The sequence below is a fragment of the Lissotriton helveticus genome, chromosome 4_1 (genome assembly GCF_964261635.1).
Source record: "Lissotriton helveticus chromosome 4_1, aLisHel1.1, whole genome shotgun sequence".
NCBI lineage: Eukaryota > Metazoa > Chordata > Amphibia > Caudata > Salamandridae > Lissotriton > Lissotriton helveticus.
Genome location: NC_136063.1, coordinates 2,048,766,228 through 2,048,790,911, shown reverse-complemented (window position 1 = coordinate 2,048,790,911; position 24,684 = coordinate 2,048,766,228). Strand labels below are relative to the sequence as shown.

Sequence of the window (24,684 nt, the reverse complement as noted above, 5' to 3'; positions counted from 1 at the left end):
AACAACATATTTTTTCTTGCCCATTACTTCCGATCGAATCCATATATTAATTTATTTTTTTCCTGAACGTAAAAAACGTAGTCTGGAAGGACGTCAAAGGAAAGGGAAGTAATTGTAAAATGTCCAGTGGCAGCTTTTGCCCTGTACAGCGGGGTAGAGGTGCGTGGGGCGCATGCACCGCTGAGGTCAAGGGGGGCAGAGGCCTAAGCTTCACAGCAGAAGCGATCCTACGTCAGCAACACTGAGGGTTCTAATCCAGGTTTATATGTTATAATTGACTTGTGTTTTTTTCCCCCTGGCTGGGATTTCCCTGTTGCTCAGATAGTGGGAATGGTAGAATGCTTGGTGACATCATGGAATGCTGGGTGCCTGGCCTGTGTGTGGAGTAGCAGTTGATGGCAGGAAGGCTGAGCGACAGGGAGGTCGCTCCTGGTGGGGTTTACATTTCCATCTGTCTTATCTTGAAGAATTTAGCTTGGAACTAACTTAAATAAACCTATCCTGCTTATGCACCTGGCTCAAGGACTTCTATTTATAACATTTTGGCGACGTTTGGAGAACTTACAGCCTACAGAAAAGAGCCTATATACAAAAGAACCTACTGCGTGCAGAAAAGAGAAAGAATTAAGGAACCTACAAAAGAAAAGTCTCTATTTAAACAACATACTGAATAATATTGAAATTACGGAAATTACAGAAGCATCAAAGAAAGGAAAGCACCCTGGTTAGCCCCACCTTTGTCCTTTGCCATCTGGACAGCCTACACTTTTAGACAGGGCACGAGTGAGGTGAACGCTGTCCCGGTTTAATTTCCAAACACCAGGACACTTTCAGCAGTGCCTGCACGTTGTCTGCTTTACATCTGCAACAAGCAACAAGTTCAGGCGGGGAGGGGGCTTTCTTATTTAAGACTCCTGCATGGCCTACAAAGGCCGAATTTGAGGGGTCATCAGGCCTCCTTTTGTTCTAGTCCCTTGGCTTGGAGCAGTCAGGGGACTCACACCTGATGCAAACGAAGAGGAGGGGAAACAAAGGCCCACACCTTGTTAGCACTTCACACATACTTAAGCGAGGCAGCTTTTCACTTTGTTCAGTCCCTGTTTAGGAGATATGCATGCACTGTAAAAATGCAGATGTGTTGGTCTTTCCCAGTATTTACACAAAGCAAATTGCATTTATATAGTGCTTACTACACCTGAGGAGGCGTTGAAATAATTTAAGTAATACTATTTTATCTTGTATAGCTGCACTTATCCCAATGCAGGGTGTCAGAGCGCTTTACATAAACACGTGCATTTTACATGTACAATAGATTATATATATTTTTAAAGGAATGTACAGGATGTGTTACATAAAACTGGGAGACTGTAAGGTGTAGAAGTCACATATCACCTTCCATAGCTCACTGTGCTGTTATCCTCGCAATGCGCTCAAACCTACACATGATAGATCTGCTAAACATATATGTGAGGGCTTTAGATTTGATGTCACTTCTTATAATGCCACTTCCTGTAAAGTTGTGGGTTGTCATGCCACTTTCTATGATGTCATTTCTTGTGATGCCATGTGCGATGTCATGAACCGTGATGTCGTCCGCCGTGAGGTCACTAAACTAGGTTACTCTCCCCACTTCTTTTTTTTAGGGCTTGTGCCCCTGCTTCTAGATATTTTAAACGCCAGAGCCCCTTAAGAGCCACCCTGTCTGATCACTCTAGGGATGGTATTCCATATTCTGGGTTCAAGTTAGTCCCGGAAAGGAATCTGTTAAAGTGGAGTTTTTGGCATCCGGTCTTCCTAGGATGTGCGTGGCGCGGTCCCAACTTACATAACTAGACTTATTATCTGGCAGCTTGCTGCAGCTTTCTTCATTTCTCTTAAAATCCTTGGTGTTCAATGCCAGGGGCGTAGCTTGGTCAGTGAGATGGAAGTGGTGCAAGAGGTGAGCTTTAGATTACCCAACAATCCTGCTGGGTAAGTGGTACTTCGAACTCAATATTTTGAAAAAAAAACCATTTTAAGACCTTTAACCCCTTCCCTGCTGCCATCGGCTGTTGGCCGTCGCGAGCACTACCTCGCTGGTGCTGCGAACCTCCAACGTGGCTCCGCCCACTCTGCGGAACCGCCGCACTGCCGTGAAATAACGGCCGCGGCTAAGGTGTTAAAACAGAGACAAGAGTGGGCGTTTGGGTGTGTGGGTGTTTTTGTTTGCATGTTTATGTAAAAATCCCAAGTGAAGCCCAACAAACACCTCACAATTCCCGACTTAAAGCACCTGTACCCAACTATTTACAATAGAATACATTTATTAGGGGGGTGTAATGCCCCAAACACCTCCAACCCTGAAGCTACGCCCCTGTTCAATGCTTTTAACGGTGCAGCTGCAATTGCTTCCTTGGTCCACCCTTTGTTTATCGTTCTAATGCTTGGAGGTACCAGGCTGTCATTAGCTTCATCTAACGCGTCATAGGACAGTACTATCTGGGCATTACGTAAGCAGAACCTTAATTTGCGTATCATGGGCCTTACCATCTCGGCACAACTCTTCTCTGAAATACTCGTGGTCTTATTCTAAATTTCTGCACCTGGGATAACTGACAGAGCAGGGGTCATCCTAGTTCTTTTTTCATTCTGAGAACGTCATCTTAGAATGTGGCTAGCCAGGGCCCTCTGCAGGAGACTACAGAAGCTTGCACCGCCCATTAACCGGCCAGTGCTGCCAGTGACAGTACCAAGAAAACAAATAGCCACTTCGCTCCTACAGGTGTGGCAATTTAGTCTATTTCACGCCACCCAAAACTACGAGAAAGGTGTGGGTGGCAAGAATCATTCATTTCTAATGTATATTGAATCATTAAACACTGTTGTTGTGTTCATCTTAAAATTAGACAGACAGAGCCACCATGTGGTGCACTGTCATTAATGCGGGTGTTGGGAATTAAGTGCCGGTGCTGTGCACCAGAAACCACCAGCTCAAATTAAGCACTAGAGTCAGCATGTTAATACTGCATGGTTTCCCCCATGATGCATTTAGAAACTATGAATATTTGCAGTTTTCCTCCATAAATTCAGCTATGTTTTATGTTGCGAAAACCAAGTGCAGGAAATATTTGCAGATGCAGGAGTTATTGCTGCAAAACTCGAAATCCGTATTCGGGTGCAAAGTCAAGGGAGAATTAGGAATGTTGCAGAGAAGGAATGAAGCACTTAGGACCCCATTTACCAAAGGAAGAACTGCTCCGGAATGGGCCTGTGCTCCCGCTAGATGAGTTAACTGTATTACATGTCATGTATTGCATGACAAAAATATTGCATCCTCTATATCGACATTGCTATAGCTGTTTTGCTGAATTGTAATGCTTTTCAGTAATAAAAACTCATATTCTAGCTAACGGAGGCAAACTGGACCACAGACTCCATCTTTACTGTGGCGTTGTGTTGTATCATGCGAATAGATTTGTATTTTCATGTCTCAGTGGGATATAAATAAAATGTGTTCCACATAGAAGGACAAAGACTTTCAGAGACTGTTCTGAATACAGTATACACCCTCGAGGTTAAACCAAGCTGTCCCAGCGAGAATCACGTACCATGTGACTTTACTGTTCCATGTGCAGATGCTGCTTGTGAAAGTTTGATGTAGCAGAATTCTGAGACTCTTGCTGAACGTATTGAGTTGTAAATGTTTCTCTTTTGCTTTATTTTGATTGATTTAGAGCATGTGAACTGTGCCCCACTGTGATTTCTTGGTGTAGGAGAGATTGACCTTTTCCCTTCCTTTAGTAGGTGAATCTATGCAAAATTTCTTCCCCATTTTAAAATCTATATTTTCCCAATCTGAACTTAATTGAGTGCTTAATTAATTATGTACCTTAACTGAGCTTTGCACTCTAATTTAGTGACTAGGGGCCATATTCATCATACCGTTTAGCGATTCCTAAATAGCGATTTTTAAGGAATCGCTATTTAGAAATCTCAAAACGGTATGTATGTAGGAAATCGCTTCTTTTTAGCGATTCCTTAACATTCCTAAATTGCGATTAGCAAATTGCTAATCGCAATTTTCCTATTTATTTATATGGGCCAGGAGGCCCATAGGAATGAAGGGAATATTTGCGATTAGCAATTTGGTAATCGCAAATTGCGAATATTTTCAAGGGTGCAGGGGTGTCACAAGAACACCCTGCTGCACCCCTGAAAATGACATGTGTGGGCATATGGCGCACATACATGCCCTAAGGGCATGTATGAGCGTCATATGGCACCTTTGGAATTTAAATAAATTGCTTTTTTAAAAGAATTCGCAACTTACCACCAACTTGAAGTTGGTGGTAATCTGCGAATCCTTATGGGCATTTTTGCATAAATATTTCTTTGATACATTGCATTTAAGGAATCGCAGAATTTGCGATTCCTTAAGTGCAATCGCAAAATAAGGAATGGCAAAATTTGCGATTCCTTATTTTGATGAGAAAATGTTTCATACACACCATTTAGCTAATTAGCATTCGCAAAGGCCGAAATTCTGAGAATTTCGGCCTTTACGAATGCTAATTTGCTTGATACATATCCATATCCATATCCAAGGTCCAGATGTATGACCATTTGCTTTTGAGACTCGCAAATTGCAAAAAATTGTGAGTCGCAAAAGCCAATGGTCAACAGTGTCAGAGGGGTAACATCCTTTACGATGCAACTTTTACCACGCAGTGCCTTTACAACGCAGGTTTTTCAACGCAAGTCATTACAACGAATTGCGCTGGGGGGGCGCTCTAAGATAGGTAATATTTTAATGTACTATCCAACACCTTCCCTACTGTCCACGGGGACTGGAGTAGGAATAGTAAATTAAACTATTCACTATCCAGCACCCCCAACGCAAGTCGTTGTAACAACTTGCGTTGAAAAACCTGTGTTGTAAAAGCATGCGTGGTAAAAGCATGCGTTGTAACAACGTACATCCGTGTCAGAGACACTGTTAGCGATTCCCAATGGGGTCGCAAAATGCAAGGCTTATGAATATTTTTGAGCCACTCGCATTTTGCGACCCCATTGTGAATGGCTGGCCCTCCCAGGAATGGTGGCCTGCTGGGCCTGTCTGGGACTGCTTTTAAATTAAGCAGCTTTTTTTTTAATGGAGCCTGTTTTCCTTAAAGGAAAACAGGAGGTATTTAAAAAAAAATGAAACGATTTTGTTTAATTTTTTAAGAGCAGGCAGTGGTCCCTGAGACCACTGCCTGCCCTTAACAAATATTTTCCCATGCATTCCCAAAGGGGAAAGGGTCCCCTTGGTACCCCTTCTTGAATACTTACCACCTACTTGAAGTAGGTGGTAAATTGCGACTGTTTTGCAAACGCAATTGCGGTCGCAAATCAATCATACATAGGGCTCAGACTCAGTAGTAGGAAGGGACGCCCTTGAAACGCCCCTTCCTAATAGCAAGTCGCAGATCCTAATTAGCAAGTCACAAATAAATTGCGACTCGCTAATTAGAGTCGCAAAACAGTCATACGTAGGGCTTAGACTCGGTATTAGGAAGGGACGCCCTTGAAACGCCCTTTCCTAATAGCGAGTCACAAATCCTAATTAGCGAGTTGCAAATAAATTGCGACTCGCTAATTAGGGTTTGTAAATGGCCCCTATGTATTTTTGCATGCGCAAACGGGTTGCAAACCTATTTGCGCATGCAAAAATACTTCATACATCTGGCCCAAAATAACCTTGACTACAGTGAACTAATTCCTGTATCGCTAAGCTTCTCAAAATGAAACCTTTAAGGCTGAGACAACATTGTCTACCATTCTTGTAGGAACAAATGTGTTCTACATTCCTGCCATATGAAATTGACACATTTGCCTTCTTAAATTGACCCAGGTCCAGTGGGGAGCACCATAGTCTGTCTAGGGACTACATCGGTATTGTGCGCTATCAACATTATCAAAAAAAGTGGCCATTGAGCTAAGAATAGTAAAAACATAGTTACCTTGATGATTTTGAAGTAGGCAGTGTAGTGGATGTGCTAATTTTGTAGGTCAGGACTGGTGGCTAGGTGGACTAACGCATACCCTCCAGGGATCTGCATTTGATCTCCTGGTCATAGGTTCAAACCCAGGTAGGTTCACTGAGCCTTTTATCTTTTCCTGGTCAGTAAAATAAGCACCATTGAGTTGGGTAAAAACAAACACATGCTATTCAGCAGCGAAATACCCTTGTTGGTGAAGATGCACTTTACAAATACAACTTATGTTAGGATGAAATTGTTGACCTCCAAATAGTGACCTACAGCCATTTCAGCAGGGCCACATGTGACAAGGCTCAGGCTGCAATCAATGCTGCCATCAGTAAACCAAAGTAAGATGTCTTGCAGATTGTTTCACAAGAATTGACAATAAAATGCAAATGTAAATGATAAAATGTGTAAGAGCATGATTGTAGGTACGTACCTGGTGGAAACACTCTTTCACGGTAGGTCGGCACATAGGGGCTTATGGTAAGCAGCAATACATACATACACAAGGAGAACATTCCAGCAAGAAATGCATAGAAGATGAGGTAGAACAATAATATATAGGCTGTAAATAATAGAAAATCATATTGTTAGAGTTGAAACACCTCTCCAAAAATAGCATGCACAGATATAGCAGTGTACACAATTGCAATACGATACGCTGAGGGTCCACCTTGGCCATATTATTGCCTGCATGTGCTGTTGTTCTCTTTAGCTTCAACTACAAACATCCACAATGTCCACCTTTCTGCCATTGTCATGTTATGTCAAGTCATTATCCCTTTCATTGTATCATACTCACAGGTTATAGTCAGTAAAAGAAGCTTTACAGATGTGAGAGATATCTCCTTCAACAACAAATGTTGGACAGACTCATCTCAGTGAATTGTTGTCCGATGCCATATTTGGGCAACTCTATGTCCCATTAGTCCAAATCAAAACATCTAAGACAGTAATAGTAAAAATAAGTTTTAGGTTTATTTACCCTCATACTTCTTTCCATTGACGATTTATGGTACCAGAGAGTCGTGCAGAAGCAGGACAAGTGCTTTAGAGGGCCTCTTTGTCATCACTAGCATCAAAACTATTCATTTACCTGAATCAGTGCTATGCTTCCTTCTACTCTCTCAATTTCCATGTCCCACGTGGCATCTTTAAAAACCAGTATTATGAGCTTTCACCCCCAATGGTCTAGTGTTATGTTCACCCAGCAAATGTCTGGTACCATCCATCTTCACTTGTTTTCTGGTTTCTGGCCCCAAATAATGCGCTAACCTGTAATTTATTTGCTACAGTGGTCCTTGCCTATCCTAGCCAACTGCGCCAAAATCCCAGGTTTTGTAGTTTTTCACAACACCTACACCGTGAACACCTGTTTGTATTATTCTACGTTCCCAATTGACAGATAAAACCTGCAGTGAGAACATGGAATATGTCCTGCCAACTGTTCTTTCCATATCATAGCCTGGGAAACAAGTACCACTATCCCTCCAGTGGCCACTGAAATACATGCCTGCCTCTGTTTAGTATTTTGCCTGTAAGAAAATGGAGGAAGCAATTAGAACAAGCACTTTTTAACAAGGCTCTGACTTTTTCAAGGCACTTGACTCTGAATGGGTGAGTATTACAAATGTTGGTGACAGTGCACTGTTTTGTGATGAATACCCACAGCAGATAGTGTAAATGTTTCACAGGGATGCAGGGCTGTTTCCCGCACATCGAATGTTGATCTCTTAGGAAGATTTGGACCTTTGGAGCATCATGACAGACACGGGAGTCGAGCAGTATATTGTTAATTGTTGTGAATACCTATATGTCAGTTTTGGTACATTCCGTTCCCCCTCCCTTTCTGCCCCTGTTGGGCTGACCCTTGGCGCTGTCAACATTCCAAGTTGCACTCCTGATTAGTCCCTGACTGGCAGGGTTATGGATGTCGTCGATTTCATACCTCAATAAAGATTATCAACTTACTGGTGGTGTGGTCACTTATAATACTGGCGACGATTGTTGGGAGGAGGCCAACGTGCGACATTCCCTCCATTTGTTACCCAGGACCAGTGAAGTAAAGGAAAGAAGAATAAAGGAGAAAAAGGAATATTGCCAAATTCAAGTACAGCTACGTGAGGTAGATTTACATACCCTACGGAAGTGTGTCTGCAAGTAAAGAAGAAGTGTAAAATTCTAAAGGACACTCGATACTAAGCAGACTGAGGAAGAGAGAAGGTGCGTGAAATTGAAAATTGTTATGGCACATGAAGGTCGGAAGCTGGGAGATTGAGAACAGCTGTGAAGAGACCGATCTGCTGGAAGTTGACGAGCAGTGACTGGAGGAAAATAAAAAAAAGTACTTACAGGTGACCGATGCAAGCGGAAGTTGTTGGTGAGGCAATTGTGAAGCAGCACAATCTGAGGTGAGCGGAGCCTTAGTGGTGACCGGAGCTAGTAGTGGTAGGTCAACAAGGCAACTGTGAGGCGGCACATCGTCAGTGAGAGGAGTCTTCGCGGTGACAGGTGCAGGCGACGGAGGGTCAGCGAGAAGAGGGTGAGGAGAAAATCCTGTGGTGAACGGAGCTTCGTGGTGATCGGAGCAAGCTGTGGCTGGTCAGTGAGGTGATGGTGAGGCGGCGCATTGTGTGCTGAGCGGAGCCTTCAGGAGAACAAGAACATTCTTGGGAGCGTGAGAGGTAACCGTGTGCAACTTCGTGAGAGCGAGAGAGGCTCATCGGAAAGTAAAGGTATTCCGTCAGCGGCTGATTCTTCAAGGGATCCTTGTGAACTTCATCGGCAGATTCCAAATAAATAAAAAAAATTTAAAAACTGTTTAAGGAAACTGAACAGGTTGTCGGAGGAACTAACTAACTAAGCCACTCAGATTTCCATCAAGGTCATTCTGAGGGGGTGGGGGCACAGTAGTAAAGGTTTCGACATATTAATAAATTATAACGAAGTAAGGAGGAGAGAAGACAGGCAGGTTCAGCAGAGTTTTTGAGGGAGCTGAAGAGAGCCTGTACGTGTGAGGTGGCGGTGGTGCGGTCGAGTGAGAACTAGAGAGGCGTTGGGAAAGCTAATACTTCAATCAAGGGCTGTTCCGTCAAGCGACTGTGTGGAACTTGTTAACTGATTCTCCAGTAGGAAAAAAAAAAGGAGAACTATATGAAAGAACAAAGGAACGTTTAATCTTGGGGTCACTCAGAGTGTGTGGGGAGCATCATAGAAAAGTGTGACAGGAATAATTTAGGCACTAGCAGATGTTGAAGAATGTACAGGTAAAACGATGTGAAATGCCATAGTAAATGTAGGGACAGGTAGGCAAAGGAAAGTGAAGAAGTAAAATTGTGAATTTTGAGGGTAACTTGCATCTGATTGTGATTGGTTCATAATAGGTTAGTGATACAGTAGGAAAGCAAGTATAGTGTAAACTTAGTATGTCATAAGGGTAGGCATTACGCTGAGTAAGAACTTGTTAAGAGTACTGCGCTATATAAGCAAATAGGAAGTGCACTAGTGTGTTAGTAGTACGTGCAGGAAGTGAGAGTTATCACCTCCGTAGGTCAACATAGAAATGGCGGCAGCAAGCATGAACCAACCGCCACCCTTCCTAACAGAGGAAGGGGAGCCAGTGCTGTCATGGAAAGATTGGAGGAAGGGTTTTGAATCCTATCTGGTTGCAATAGGTGCAAGTGGGTTTTCAGCTATAAGAAGACAGAAAATACTCCTGATAAATCTAGGAACTGAGGGAAGGAAAGTTTTTGATAGTCTACCAGATCTGGAAGGGCGTGTAGGAGAAGGAGGTGACCTGGATATCTATGATCAAAGCTTAAAGAAACTAGAACTACAATATCGCCCGGACTCGCTCCTGACCGGTTGCTCCCTCCTTGCTCCTCTCCCTGTACTGCTGCTATCTTCCTGGGGATCGCACTGCTGAATTCAACTTCACGGTATCGCCTGCATTCTTTATCTCAGTGGTATCGCCTGCATTAGACTAAATAGCGCCGTGTTTAAAATCGGCTCGCCTGCATTTCACAAATTTGCGCAGTGTTTTGTTTAATGTCATAGCTCTCAGCGCTTGTGACTATAGCGCCGCCCGCCCTGCACTGCATTTAACTGTATTGGCCCACCTGGCAGCAACGTGCATTATTGGATTTATTTTCGCTGGCGACCTACTGCCCCTGCCTCGCCTCCCCTCTGACCTCCATCTTGTTTGCTGTTGTTGTTTTCCCTGCCCCTCCTCCCCGCTACCGCCTCCCAGCTGCTGACCCTCCCACGCTCCGCCCCCTCCACCCTCCATTTATGGCCAATGCCTCCACGCGCAGCGTCCACGCGCTTCGGACACGCCGAAGGTGCGCCAAAGGTAAGCCCGTCTACGCCCGTCCGCGCCTGGACCGCGCCTAGCGCCAGACCCCCTGCCCCTCGCGCTGCCCAGCCCCCCCGCGTTACCTACGATGCCGCCACCCTCCTAGCCCTTGACCCCGGTCGCGCCCCCAACTGCGTCCAAGCCGCTCCTGGACGCACCCATGGACCGTTCTCCTGCTTCTCCTGCAAATTTAGCGGCACCGACAACATCTCCGCTACCACCACACCACAGATTCCCGACCCCAACCACCTAGAATGCATCCTTCTCAACACCCGCTCGGTCCACAGGCACGCCATTGACCTTTGGAACCTACTAGACACCATCTCTCCTGACGTCGCCTTCCTAACGGAAACATGGATGAACGCTTCCTCCGCCCCTGACATCGCCATCGCTATCCCTGATGACTATAAGATCACACGCAAGGACCGCACCGACCATACAGGAGGTGGAATCGCTATCGTCCATAAGAAAACAATCCGCATCTCAACCAGCTCTGATGCCAACCTCGCCAACTCCGAACACCTTCACTTCCAGATCCACATCGACCCCAAAACCACACTCAGAGGCACCCTCCTCTACAGACCACCTGGACCACGCGCAAAATTCAGTGAAGACATCACGGACTTCATCACCCCACACGCGCTCCCCTCCAAAGACTACATCCTTCTGGGAGACCTCAACTTCCACCTTGAAAAGATCAACGACCGCAACACCGCCACCCTCTTGGACAACCTCGCCAACCTCGGACTTAAACAACTGGTCACTTCCCCCACCCACATCGCAGGTCACACTCTCAACCCCATCTTCACCTCCAGCAACCATGTCTCCTTCAGCCACACTACGGATCTCCTCTGGACTGACCACAGCTGCGTTCACTTCACCTACAACAAGCCGAAACCCATCAACCACCCCCAACCAACTCTGCAAAGAAACTGGAACAAAATCACCACAGAGCAGATCTCCACATCACTCCTTCAATCCTCCCCAGCCCTCTCTTCTAACGCCAACGAAGCCGCCTCCAACCTCACCCTTTGGTTATCCAACACCGCCGACACCTTAGCACCACTGAAAAAACGTCAACACAAACTTGGCTTCAAGAAGGCCTCATGGTTCAACGACGACCTCAAGAAATCCAAGAAACTGTGCCGCTCCCTTGAAAAGGCCTGGAAAAAAGACCCATCCACCAGCAACAAGGACGCCTTCAAAAGCGCCATCCGTACTCACCACCAACTGATCCGAAAAGCCAAGAAAACAGCATTCAAAGATCGACTTGACAACAACGCCCACAACAGCAAGGAACTTTTCAACATCGTCAAGGAATTTTCCAACCCCTCGGCCAACTCCAACGACATCACCCCCTCTCAAACCCTCTGCGATTCCCTAGCCTCTTTTTTCCACAACAAGATTGCTGACATCCACAACAGCTTTGACAACCAACCCGGAAGGCAACCCACCCTACCATCAGCTGACCATCTTCCCCCCGTTAACACCCTTAACGCCTGGAACCCAATCTCCACTGAGGACACCATCCGCCTGATGAACTCCATCCACTCTGGATCCCCCACAGACCCATGCCCCCACCACATCTTCAACAAAGCAGACTCCGTCATAGCTCCGCACCTCCGAGACGTCATCAACTGCTCCTTCAACTCCGCTACCTTCCCAGAAGACTGGAAACACGCTGAACTCACCGCCCTTCTGAAAAAACCAACAGCAGACCCCACCGAACTCAAAAACTACCGCCCCATCTCACTTCTTCCATTCCCGGCCAAAGTCATCGAGAAAGCTGTCAACAACCAGCTCTCCGCCTTCCTCGAAGCCAACAAATCACTCGACCCCTCACAATCTGGCTTCCGAGCCAAACACAGCACTGAGACCGCACTCATCGCAGCAACAGACGACATTCGAACTCTACTGGACAATGGAGACACAGTCGCCCTCATCCTCCTCGACCTCTCTGCAGCCTTCGACACAGTCTGCCACAGCACCCTTTTACAACGCCTCAGAAACATCGGAATCCAAGGAAAGGCACTGGAATGGATCACCTCGTTCCTCACCGGAAGAACCCAGAGAGTCCGCCTCCCACCATTCAAGTCCGAGGCCTCTGAAATCATCTGCGGCGTACCACAAGGATCCTCACTCAGTCCCACCCTCTTCAACGTATACATGAGCCCCCTCGCGGCCATCACCCGCCAACACAACCTCAACATCATCTCTTACGCGGATGACACTCAACTGATCCTATCTCTTACCAAGGACCCCAGCACCGCCAAAACTAACCTACACGAAGGAATGAAAGAAGTCTCCGAATGGATGAAACAAAGCCGTCTGAAACTGAACTCAGACAAAACAGAAGTCCTCATCTTAGGTAAATCCCCCTCTGCATGGGACGATTCCTGGTGGCCGAAAGCCCTCGGGAATGCACCCATCCCGACAGACCACGCACGGAACCTTGGCGTCATCCTGGATTCTTCACTCTCAATGAACAGACAAGTCAGCGCCGTATCCTCTTCCTGCTTTAACATTCTTCGCATGCTCAGAAAAACATTTCGCTGGATCCCCTCCGAAACAAGGAAAACAGTCACCCACGCTCTAGTCACGAGCCGACTGGACTACGGAAACACCCTCTACGCAGGTACCACCGCTAAACTCCAGAAGAAACTACAACGAATCCAAAACGCCTCAGCCAGGCTCATATTAGACATCCCACGCAACGAACACATCTCTGGTCACCTTAAAGACCTCCACTGGCTACCCGTCAATAAGAGGATTACTTTCCGACTGCTTACCCACGCACACAAATCACTCTACGACATCGGACCAGATTGCCTCAACTCTCGACTGTCCTTCTACTCCCCCTCCCGCCAACTTCGCTCTTCCAGCCAAGCCTTCGCCACTGTACCTCGCATCAACAAGACCACCATGGGAGGCAGATCCTTCTCATACCTGGCTGCCAAAACATGGAATTCACTCCCCACTTACCTTCGCCTCACCCAGAATCACCTAGCGTTCAGAAAGCAGCTTAAAACGTGGATATTTGACAAATAATCCACCTCCCCTTCCTAAGCGCCTTGAAACCCTCTGGGTATGTAGTGCGCTATATAAATGTTATGACTTGACTTGACTTGACTATGCTGACAAGATAAATGTGGTGTTAGAAAGACACAAGTTTTATGGAAGAGTACAAGGGAAAAATGAGAAGGTAGGGAACTACATAGCATGCCTGAGAGGGTTGGCAAACACTTGTGAATTTAATGATTTAACAGAATCACTTATAAGAGATCAGTTGGTGAGGTGCACCAACAATAAGAGAATCCAGGAGAAGTTGTTGGTAGGTAATCCAGATTTGAGAAATGCCATAGAAATAGCCAAGAGTGTAGAACACACAGCAGAATGTGTGAAGGAAATGAATATACAGGAGACGAGTAAGGTAAATGAAATTGGTGACAGTAAGGAGAGCAACAGAGAAGTGTATGCTGTAAAGAATATAAAGGGAAGAGAGTTTTATAAAGAACAAAACAAAGAGAGATACAATGAGGAAAACAGACTGAAATGTTTTAGATGCGGCAGTACAGGACATTTAGCGAACAGTATCAGATGCTTGGCTAGAAGAGCGACTTGCAGGAAATGTAACAGGAAAGGGCATTTTGAAAGAGCATGCAAAGATATTTAAAAAAGTTGGTGAATTTAGTAAGAAATAGTGATGTATGTGAAGAAGGTTATGTGTTATGCATAGACAACAAAGATGAAGACACTGTCAGGATGATAGCATTACCAAAATGTGTGATTGTTCTTAATGGTGATGCGATAGAAGTATATGTAGATTCTTGTTCGCAATTTACTCTTATCAATTTGAAGACATACAAGGAAAAATCTGAGAAAAGAGGTGTAAAGTTGAAAAAACCAGACGCATGCCCGGTTGGTTACAACAGTGAAAGAATACCGTTAGAAGGAATGATCACCAGTAGAATATCTTTTAAGGGAAGAAGCACTGTGGGCAAAGTCTATGTGGCAATGGTGGGGTTAAACTTACTTGGATGGGCTCATCAAAAAGACTTAAGGATGAAATTAGACCCCACAGCTGAAGAGCCAGTTATGCTAGCAGGAAGAAGTGTGTGTGGTGTAGAGATGGTAGAAGAGCAAAAAGAAATTTCCAATGAGGATCCATTTTTAGCGAGAGAACCTCCTAAAGAAGAATTAGAAAAACATTTAAGGCAGGAGGTGATAGAGCCTGCGGAGAACTCTGAATGGGTCGCGCCCATAGTGATAACAGTGGAAGGGAACACTAACAAAATAAGACTATGCTTTGATGAGGTGAAGTGCAAGATAATGAATGCACCTTTTCTTGGCCAGTTGGACATGGGAAGGGACACTGTAATAACTACAGATGCAAGTGCTAAAGAAATAGGGATCACCCTTAGTCAAGGTGTAGAAGAGGTAGAAAAGACAATTTCTTTTGTTTCAAGGCCCCTCACTGAAACTCAATCGTGGTATTCTGTAGAGGAGAGGGAGGTTTTGACGTGCCATAGGGAAGTTAGACACTTCAGTGTGAAGGAGGAAGTTGAAGTAACACCCAAACTGGAAGCATTAGTGGCCAGCGGTTGGCCCAAGGAAAGTGATGGACTAGGAGAGCAGGAGAAGGAGTTTTGGGAGGTAAGGCACAAACTAATCTTTCAAGGAAGGAACTTGTACAGAGGGAGGAAACTAGTGCCTCCGGAGAACATGAGAGAAAGTATTGTAACTGTGACTCTTGAGGGTCATTTAGGTTGCAGTCTAACGAGAAACAAAGTCAGAATACACTACCGGTGGTCAATAGTGGACACCATGGTAGAGAGATACATCAAACAGTGCAGTAGTTGTACTAAGTGTGATACATCTAAAACGAACAGGGAAGATTCCATATCAGAAGTTGAAGTATAAAAAACTCCAGGGGAGAAATTAGCCATGGACATTGGGGGACCCCGGGAGGTAAAAGGATTGGAAGGCAGAGGCATCATCTCCCTGGTTGACTATCACTCCATGGGAGCTGTAATAAAGATTGTGGAAAGTGTGACTACTAGCTCAGTAATGGCGTTCTTGCAAGAGATTTTCAGGACTGAAGGAGTTCCTCAAACATTGGTGACGGACAACGGGGTCCAGATTGTTCCGTCACAAATGAGTGAGTTCTTACATAGATTTGCTATAACTCAGCAAAGAACGGCATTATACTGTTTTAGAGTGAATGAAATGACCAAGGAGAGTATACAGTTGAATAGCAGCAGTGGGGCCAATGCAGGGAAAATCCTAGATGATATGATTTGGTCGTACCTAATCATGCCATTCAGCGTGACGGGATTATCTCCAATTAAATCAGAAAAAGGAAGAGAACCAGGCACGAATAAGAGTCCTTTATGGCTGAAGGGGAAGGAGGAGGAGATGGATGACAAAGGACAGATTGCAGTAAGAATAAGGGTATGTCAGGATTGATATGTCAAGATGTACTATGAAGACCTAGGTATCTGGGCAGGACATGTAAGGTTGCAGACAAGGCAAAGGTCCGTTTCCCTGTTCAGTCCACATGGGATGTCTAAGTTTTCTGAGAGGCTGAAAGACTACATCATGTGGGAATTACCTTTGTGTATGCTGTTTTGTTATGGGGTAGGAGATGTGTTGTAATTACCTATATGTCAGTTTTGGTACATTCCGTTCCCCCTCCCTTTCTGCCCCTGTTGGGCTGACCCTTGGCGCTGTCAACATTCCATGTTGCACTCCTGATTAGTACCTGACTGGCAGGGTTATGGATGTCGTGGATTTCATACCTCAATAAAGATTATCAACTTACTGGTGGTGTGGTCACTTATAATATTAACTTTCTTAGGGAGCTTCACAACAACGTCACTGACACTGCCAGCGTGAGATATGGCCTGGGGAAAGGGGATAGACACCAACAGCCTTTAGCGTGGCTAGGTGGATACGCCAGGGCCCCATTCCTCTTCCCTCTATAGGCAAATGGCCAAGACGAACAGCTATTAGAGCTTAGGGTAGACTGTCCTCATATAGGTGATCACAGCATTCCCACGTTAAGCTACGCTGATGATGCTGTACTAATAGCCAAAAGAGGGGGGTGAACACCTGTTCATCCAATTTAAATCCTCTGGTTTTTTTCTCACATTTCAACCATTTGCGTGCAAGCCCGGTTATCCGTGATCTGCCCAAACACGTGTTTGTAGAAATATCAAAGAAATGAGGCGAACAGACGCCTCAATCCGGGTGCAAAGCGTTGCTTACTTTTGTCAAAAAAGTGCCATACATTTTTCCATTTTTTCACAGTTTTATTCACATTTAATCCTTTTCTTCTCAGTACTAATAGCCACGACAGCAATCGGTCTACAACGCTTGCTGGACTGTTTCTGTCAGTTCATGACCAGCCTAGACCTAAGGGTCAACCAGGCCAAAACACATATAATTGTCTTTGGTGCAAGGGAAAATGATAGCACAGCAGTAGTATATAGTGATACCTTCACTTCAACTCTGGCCTTAATTTTGACAGCTCCGGCCAGGAATCCTGGCCTTAAATGTGATGGTTCTAGTCTTAAATATGACAGGCCTAGTCTTAAACTTGTGTGTGGAAATTTGACAGCTCTGGCTGGAAACCCTGGCCTTAAATTTAACAGGGCGGGGCGCAGGCTGTTGGCCTTAAACAGGCCTGGTTTTAAAAGGGGGGGTGACATGTAGGGATATTCCCAAGAAGTAATAGGTATGGATGCAAAACATGAGGCAATTGTGTATATGTTTAAAAAGTGCATAGGAAGTGCATGCATGTAGGCTGGAAATGTCTGTGCATGTTTAAAACTGGGGGTTGCAGACAGCTGCAGGCTGAACAGCTGCTGAACAGGCCTGAGTCCCCATCCCAGTGTGTTGGGAGGTTTTTTTATGTTTGAAAAAAAAGGGGAGCTTTTAAAATGTAATTGTTTGGAAACCCATAGTGTGTTTTAAAAAGCACAAGCCATGTTCACTTTCCCAGGAAGGCTTGGGCCTGTTATAAAATAATAAACCACAGCCACCCTGAGCTTTGAGATGTTGAAAAAGACAGATGTCGTGTAGAGGCAAGGCTTCCCATGAGAACCTGAAACAGGATGCCAAGTGCTAGGACGTAATTCACACACCTCCAAAGCCCCTGGTCCGAAACTGGACAGGCTGGCAGGAATTTTGACAGTTTAGGCCCAAACTTGATGACTCTGGCTGGAAAGATGACATGTGATGGGTTTAGTGCTGGGACAAGAGCCTGTTCCCGGGGGTCCCTACTTCCCAGGAGCAGGACCAAACAGTTTTAACATATGAGGCCCATTATAAAAGTGTCCAGAAGATTTAGATATGTTTGCTATGGCCCCAAGCACCCTACTCTTCCCAAGATAAGATAGAAAAAAAGTTCCCGTCCAAAGACCCCCATGACATTCTAAACCCCTCAAGTCATAAAGGGTGTGGGGGCTTCTAATTAGCATGCATGGACAGGTATAAAAAGGCCCCTTAAGGAACACTGTCAAGCACCCATTCAAAAAACTCTGGGAGCGACTGGCGTGGATTGCTTTTGGCTGGACCTTGTGGACTCCTGCATCAAAGTCAAGAAACCTTTGGGGATTGCCTGGCCTGGATTGTTTTTTTTTTGCTGCACTTTGAGGATTTCTGCACCAACAAGCCCTTCAACACCCTTGGGGAGCGAGTGGATTGTCTTGGAGTCACAGCGCCAACCCTTGGATCTTAAGGCAAGAATGGACCTGAGCAACTTCTCCCAGATTGACGCAGCCTGCCAACATGTAAAGAAGGTAAATAAAGCATGGCGCAAGGATGTATGTTTATGTGGTGTTAAAAGTATACAAAACTGTAGTTTTGAAAATGCTAAAGAGTACTTTGTAAACTGTTAATGTTTAAGGCGATGTGTTGTGTTTACTGTGAATAATGATGCCTATGAAGTTTTTTACAAGACGCGAAATGTAATGTAAATGTATTTAAAATGAATAAAGGTTTTGTTGAAGGCTTGAGTTTAAAGCTATGTGTGTAGACAATTAATGTTAATAGGGGTGGTGTTGTGGGGGCTGGCGCAGAGTTTTGCAGGGTTTGTATGTAAGGGGCATAATGTTGTGGGCCTTAAGAGGGTACATGCAGAGGGGAACGTGTATTTTTACAAAGCATAGAAACATTTTACCAGGATGTTGTACATTTAATGCTAATAAATGTTAGAGGCTACTACTGCTTTAGGGGTCCCAGAGCCAGCAAAATAAAATACACTGCATACAATTTAAAATGAATAATGCATTATTGTACTCACCAAGCCAGTGTTGAGAGTCGGAGGGGTCCATGGGTCCTTGCTGCTCCTTGGGGGCTCATGAGGGCCATGTATTTCTTTTTTTAAAATAAGCCCTGTGTACAGTTGTCGAGGGAGGCTCCTGGTGGGGCGTCATAGTCCTTTGGGGGTGTTCTGGTGCTGTGTTCCTGGCGTCCTCGTGGCTCCTGGGCCCTTTGGGCTGCTTCTGTCCCTCTTTTTAAAAAAAACAATGCCCCCGAGCCCGCTTCTCCATGGCGCTGCTCGGGGGTGTGAGGGTCCTGTTGTCCTGGTGTCCGGGGGCTCCGGGCCACTGAGTGGCGAGTTTTGGCGCTTTTTTCTTTTAAAAATGCCCCCCGAGCCTGCTTGCCTTAGGGCGCTGCTCGGGGGCTGCTGTGGTGTCTGGGCAGTGTGTCCGGTGGGGGCTCCGTGCCCGAATGCTGATTTGTCCCGCTTTTTTTTTTTTAAAGATGCCCCCGAGCCCGCTTTACCGTGGCGCTGCTCAGGGGTGTCGAGTTTGGCGCTTTTTTTTAAAGATGCCCCCGAGCCCGCTTTACCGTGGCGCTGCTCGGGGGTGTCGAGTTTGGCGCTTTTTTTTAAAGATGCCCCCGAGCCCGCTTTACCGTGGCGCTGCTCGGGGGTGTCGAGTTTGGCGCTTTTTAAAAAAAAAAAATGCCCCCGAGCCCGCTTTACCGTGGCGCTGCTCTGGGGTGTCTGGCTCCGGTGGTCCTTTGGGGCTCTATGGCCCTAGTGCAGCTGTTTATTTTCAAAAATGCCCCCCGAGCCCGCTTTACCATGGCGCTGCTCGGGGAGCTGCTGTGGTGTCTGGGGAGGACTCCGGTCCCGGTGGGCGCCGTGCCCCGAATGGTGCTTCTGGCTTTTTAAAAAAAAATATCCCCGAGCCCGCTTGCATCGGGGCGCTGCCCGGGGGATGTCTGGGGCTGGGCTCCGGTGCCGGTATTGTAGGCCGTGGGGTCCAGGGGTCATTTCCATGGAGCCCACGTGGATCCCTATGGCCTCGAGGCATGGCGGTGTGTTTCTTCCCCCTGGGGCTGCCTAACAAAGCCCGCCCCTTCAGTGATGTCAGCACTCGTCACTGAAGGGGCATGGCTTGCCCTGCAGCCTCGGTGTGTGTGTTTTTTTTTTTTTTTTTTATGCGCGAACTTTACCCTAAGTTGTCAGAGGCTTCACAATAGGAACAGAAAATGGTGCTGCTGTGCAAAGCATTTATTTATTTTATTTTATTTTTTAAATATTTTATATAGCACGAACTTTACCCTAAGTTGTCAGAGGCTTCACAATAGGAATAGAAAATTACAAGTGAACAAAATACAAAAGCAAACGTTCAGTTACATGTGGTAAAAGTGACATTTGGGACCAAAACAAAATACAGGTGGTAGCAAGTGGTGCATTACATGAGGTAAAAGTGCGCAAATTACAAGCGCAAACGTTAAGTTATGGGAGGAAAAAAAAGTGTCAAGTGTGTGCAGGTTACAGGTAGAGGCAGAATAGCGCAATATAAGGCAGACACTCAACCATAAGAATAAGCGCTATGTATGCAATTGTGGAACTGGCGCAAGTATCAAAATGTACGAGGTATTAAATAAGGTGTTACAAGAGAAAAGTGGCTTGTACATGTTACAAAAGAGTGCCAAACACATAGGCGCAGTGGTTGCAAGGTAGGATGTTGGTGGTACATTAAGTCATTTACCCAGAATTACAGGATATGGAGCAGGGTGTTTCTATTTATTTTTAAAATGTCTGCTAACGCTATCCCCAAGGTGCATAACTATTACAATACATGCTTTTGCGCTGTACAGTCACCCCTTTTTTAAACATATGTTTTAGCGCAGCACATGCAGCGCTTTAAAAAAAAAAAATATGTGTTGTGGCAGCCACCCTTGTAAATGTATACCTGAATTGTTTGAAGTTGTGATACTAGTGTTTAAGAAAGGCGCTTTTAAAACCGCTGCTTTTTTTGTTGTTGTTTTAATACAGATGCAAGACTCTGCAAAAGTAGCCGTTACCAATGTACCCCCGGCGCTGGACACCCCTGTAATAACTAGCAACGCCGTAGACTTGACAACACCGCAGCCAGGTATATATATATTCTAAGTTGTGTAGTTCTACGTAGTGTTGTACACCAATCTCTCAGAAGTTTATTTCTTTCTAATGTGGGTCTCATGTATGTATACTTTTACAGCTTATGATCCCGACCTACAGCAAGTTTTTGAAGATCTTATGGTGTTCCTTGAGGCTCAAGGAGCTCTGAACAGTGTGCAAAACACTTCAGTTCCTACATGTAATTAAAAAGCCCCCTGTTATTTTAAACTGTCTAAGACGCTGGGGAGTTGGCGGGGTAGGCCACAGTCCTGACCCTGATGGTGTATAGTGGGACTCCTCAGAAAGATGACTAAGGCGGGGTATTATTTTTTCTTTACAGACACCCACACGTTATGCCCGAACGGCGTCGAGGTACAAGAGGCGGCGCGATGTTCAAAAGAAAGCCCTTTGAAGAGCAAAGCTTTACCTTCTAAAGTGGGACCCCGGCAAAGAAAGGAGCTGCAAAAAGACCTCTATCAGGTGTGTTTGTTACAAAGGGTGTGAAAAGTACTAACGGTGTTACAGACTCTCAAGCAGAAGGGTACAATGACTTGTAGCAACGCCTATATAAAAAAGGTAGCTGTGTAGAACTTAGGATTGTGCTGATTGTATGTGTTCATTTTATGCTTTCTCTAATATATATATTTTTCTGTTCATATTTAGAAGCGGCTCAGAAACATGCTGCTGAAGAGAGGTCCGCGAAGCCCTTAAGGGACATAACAACGACCGTCCAGAACAACAGAAGCGCTACAAAAGGTGTGAGTAGGCGTGTACGCCACGAAAAAGTCTCTGCGCACTACACACCAAACATGATGAACAATCCTCTACATCAATCTATTCTGCACAGGGGTGGAGTCAGCACTGGCGGAGTCTTGACAAACACAGATAACACAGGGCAGGGTCTGTGTAAAACAGCTACAGTGGGTCTGGGCCCTCTCATCGTATCAAAAGGGAAAGGTGTCTCAATCACTGCCGCCCTTAAGAAGAAACATAAGGACTCAGAGAACCTTCCCAACCCTTTAAAACGTGTGAAGTCCTCCAAGGTATTCACAGAGCCCCAAGCAGAACCCTTAAACTTAAAGAAGACGGCTCCGATGCTCCCAGAGGTCCAGGCAAAGCCCTTAAGCCCCTAGAAGAAGAAACCTAGGACCCCTGAACCTCATGATAGCCCCTTAGACCTATCTGTAAAAAAGACTGTTAAACCCTTGAATGAGGCCTATACACCCGTGAGCCCCAAGGAGGCGGTAGTTGTAGCTGTGGATGTAGAAGAGATGGCGCCGCCACAGCCCCCTAAAACATCGCGCCTCTCAAGAAAACATCTGAAGCTGAAACCGGGGGTCCCCAAGCTACAGATAGCAGCGTCCCTCAGCAGCCATAATGCAACGCAGGATCCACCCAGCATCCTGAAACCCCAGACAGTACCAAATAAAATAACTGTACATGTAGAGGTGCACGCCCCTGAGCAGCCCCCAAAGCCGGTTGTAAGTGTTCAGGCACAGCCTAGGGTCTCAACGGGCAATAATACGCAACCCCTAGAAGGGCCTTCTATCGTGAACACCCCAGCTCTTGAGATGATAAGGGGGATGGTAGACAACCTAGGTAGAACCCCTGAAGCGGTGTCCCAGGGGTCTTTGAGCACAGAGGGTTTACAGAACCCAGCTAACAGGTCAGCACACCCTAACACAGGCATTTCAGCTAGGACCCATGATTACAACGACAGCTCCTCACAATCCTCATACCCATTGTCCCCTAGTACCCCTCCGGGGGCATACGACCCCACCAGCCCTGCTGCCAGCCCCGCGCACAGCCCCGCGTCCAGCCCAGCTGCCAGCCCCGTGTACAGTCCCATGTCCAGTCCCGCGTCCAGCCCACCTGCCAGCCCCGTGTACAGGCCCGTGTCCAGCCCCGCTGCCAGCCACGTGTACAGTCCCGTGTCCAGCCCCGCGGCCGTCGTAAACCCCACACAGCCCTCAGCAATAAGTGTGGATGACAAGACCACGGGGGCCCAGGGGGTACTGCCGCTTTTTCCATACAAAGTTTGCAATGTTCCGTTCCTGTCCGCACCAGGGCGTTCGCAGGGGGTCCCTATTTCTAGAACACTATCGGAACAGGCTTTACAGAATGGTGCTAAGGCTGTTAGCATTATAGATGGTCCTAAGACGTTGCAGCCATTTATAAGGCCTCGCAAGGTGGGACCCTCTAAGCAGGCGCAAGATGAGTCTGTAAACACACATGAGGTATTTGCGGCTCATGTAAAAGAGATGCAGATGGCTGTTCGAAAACTAAAATGCCAGGCGCTCGCCGCAAACCTAAAATGGGGGGTGGGGATGACCAAGACCCTGTACACACGTATGGCCCATCAGAAGATCGTGGAAAGGGTTGGGGTGTGTAAAAAAGTGATCATCCAGGAGTGTCAGGCGGCTGTGGCAGACATACATGCTATACAGGCGTGACTATGGCAGTACCAACCCCTAAAGACCCCCACAGCCACTGGTGCTCATAAGAGGCCCCCAAAATATACCCGTAAGGTCCAGAGGTTAGTGACAAAGTCTGTACGCTTCTTAAGACTGCTCAAGCAGCGCCCATCTGATGCCTCACAACCCTTCAAACAAGACAGCCCTGTTTCCCTAGACCCCTTCAAACAAGACACATCTGTTTCCCTAGACCCCAGTGTTTCCCTAGACCCCTTAAAACACTGTACCATAGTTTCAAGAACAGCTCCTGAAACATATAAACGAACACTTCACCACCGACAATACATAGGTGCAGGGTCTAACATACCCAGGGTCGGGCCTTTGAAGGGGGTAGGGGGGATGGCTTTAAAACTCCAAGCACAGCAACATTCAGAAGGACCTAGGGGTGGAACTGTAGCGGATGCCTCCATGAACAAGGCGTACAACGACACCGACCTACCTGTTCAGATAGGCTGGGGCATGGTGTCTAGAAAAGCCTGGGCGCGTAAAAGAAAAAAAAAGTGGCTTAATAGTACAAAGCAACGCAGGCGCTTAATAAATAAGCTGAAGAAGGCTAGAATATGCGCTACCCGCAGGTTTACAAGGACTCCTGAGACATGTCCCACCATGACCCCCCAAAATGACACAACAGAGAACACCTCCGCAATTCACACTCCTACTGATGAGGGCCCAGAGCCCTTATTTTTAGAGAGTGTTAGAAGTTACACTCGCAATGTAGAGAGGTTTAGGGCCGTAGAACACTATGAGGAGTTTAGATTTATTAACCACCATCAAATAACATCATCCGGCCATGGTGTTCTGGCTATACATCAGGCTGTGCAGGAGCTCATAGAAAGGTTGTTACACAATGTGGGGCCTAATGACTTTTTCCAACTCCGCTTCCAGGGACAGGGTTTTGACACTCCGTTGTTCACCAGGCGGAAGGCCCGAGATGTTTTTGACGCTGTGCAATTTTTAGAAAACCTCTCAAGGCTTTTACAGAGTAAGGCAGAACTAGTCGCCTATGGCACTTTTAAAGTCATAGCCCTCATTGTACGGGGGCGTGAGGGGGGTGTTTCCAGACCTTTAAAGAGCATACTCTACAGTCAAATAATTGGTAAGAAACAGCGGTGGCTGCTCAACTTTAACAGCCCCTCTGCCAACACATGTCTGGCGGCCAGCATCGTGGGGCTGCTGATGGCTCGCAAGACCCCTGACGCTGTCATCATGTCTAGAGCTGCTGAAGCCCACGAGGTTCTTGAAATACCTCCTGACCGAATGGTCAGCTTTGGCGATATAGGTCTTTTTGAGAACTATTTCGCCGTGACGGTGAAAGTTCTTCATCACAACGGTTCCTGGAAGTACTTTACAACCGGGGGCCCTGTGAGAAACAAGACCGTATATGTCCTCCACGCCGAAAATCATTTTTACGGCATCTTGAACCTTAAAGGTTTTCTGGGTGTCAGGAAT

General features: G+C 46.2%; 1 protein-coding gene across 1 annotated transcript in view; it reads right to left on the bottom strand.

The window, feature by feature from the left end:
* Positions 1 to 24,684, bottom strand: part of LOC144827787 (protein ATP1B4-like) — a 224,936-nt gene that overhangs the window by 88,077 nt on the left and 112,175 nt on the right. Inside the window, exon 4 of the mRNA XM_078685973.1 lies at positions 6,442 to 6,570. Within this exon, the coding sequence (XP_078542099.1) occupies positions 6,442 to 6,570 (129 nt within the window). The remainder of the gene's footprint in view (positions 1 to 6,441; positions 6,571 to 24,684) is intronic.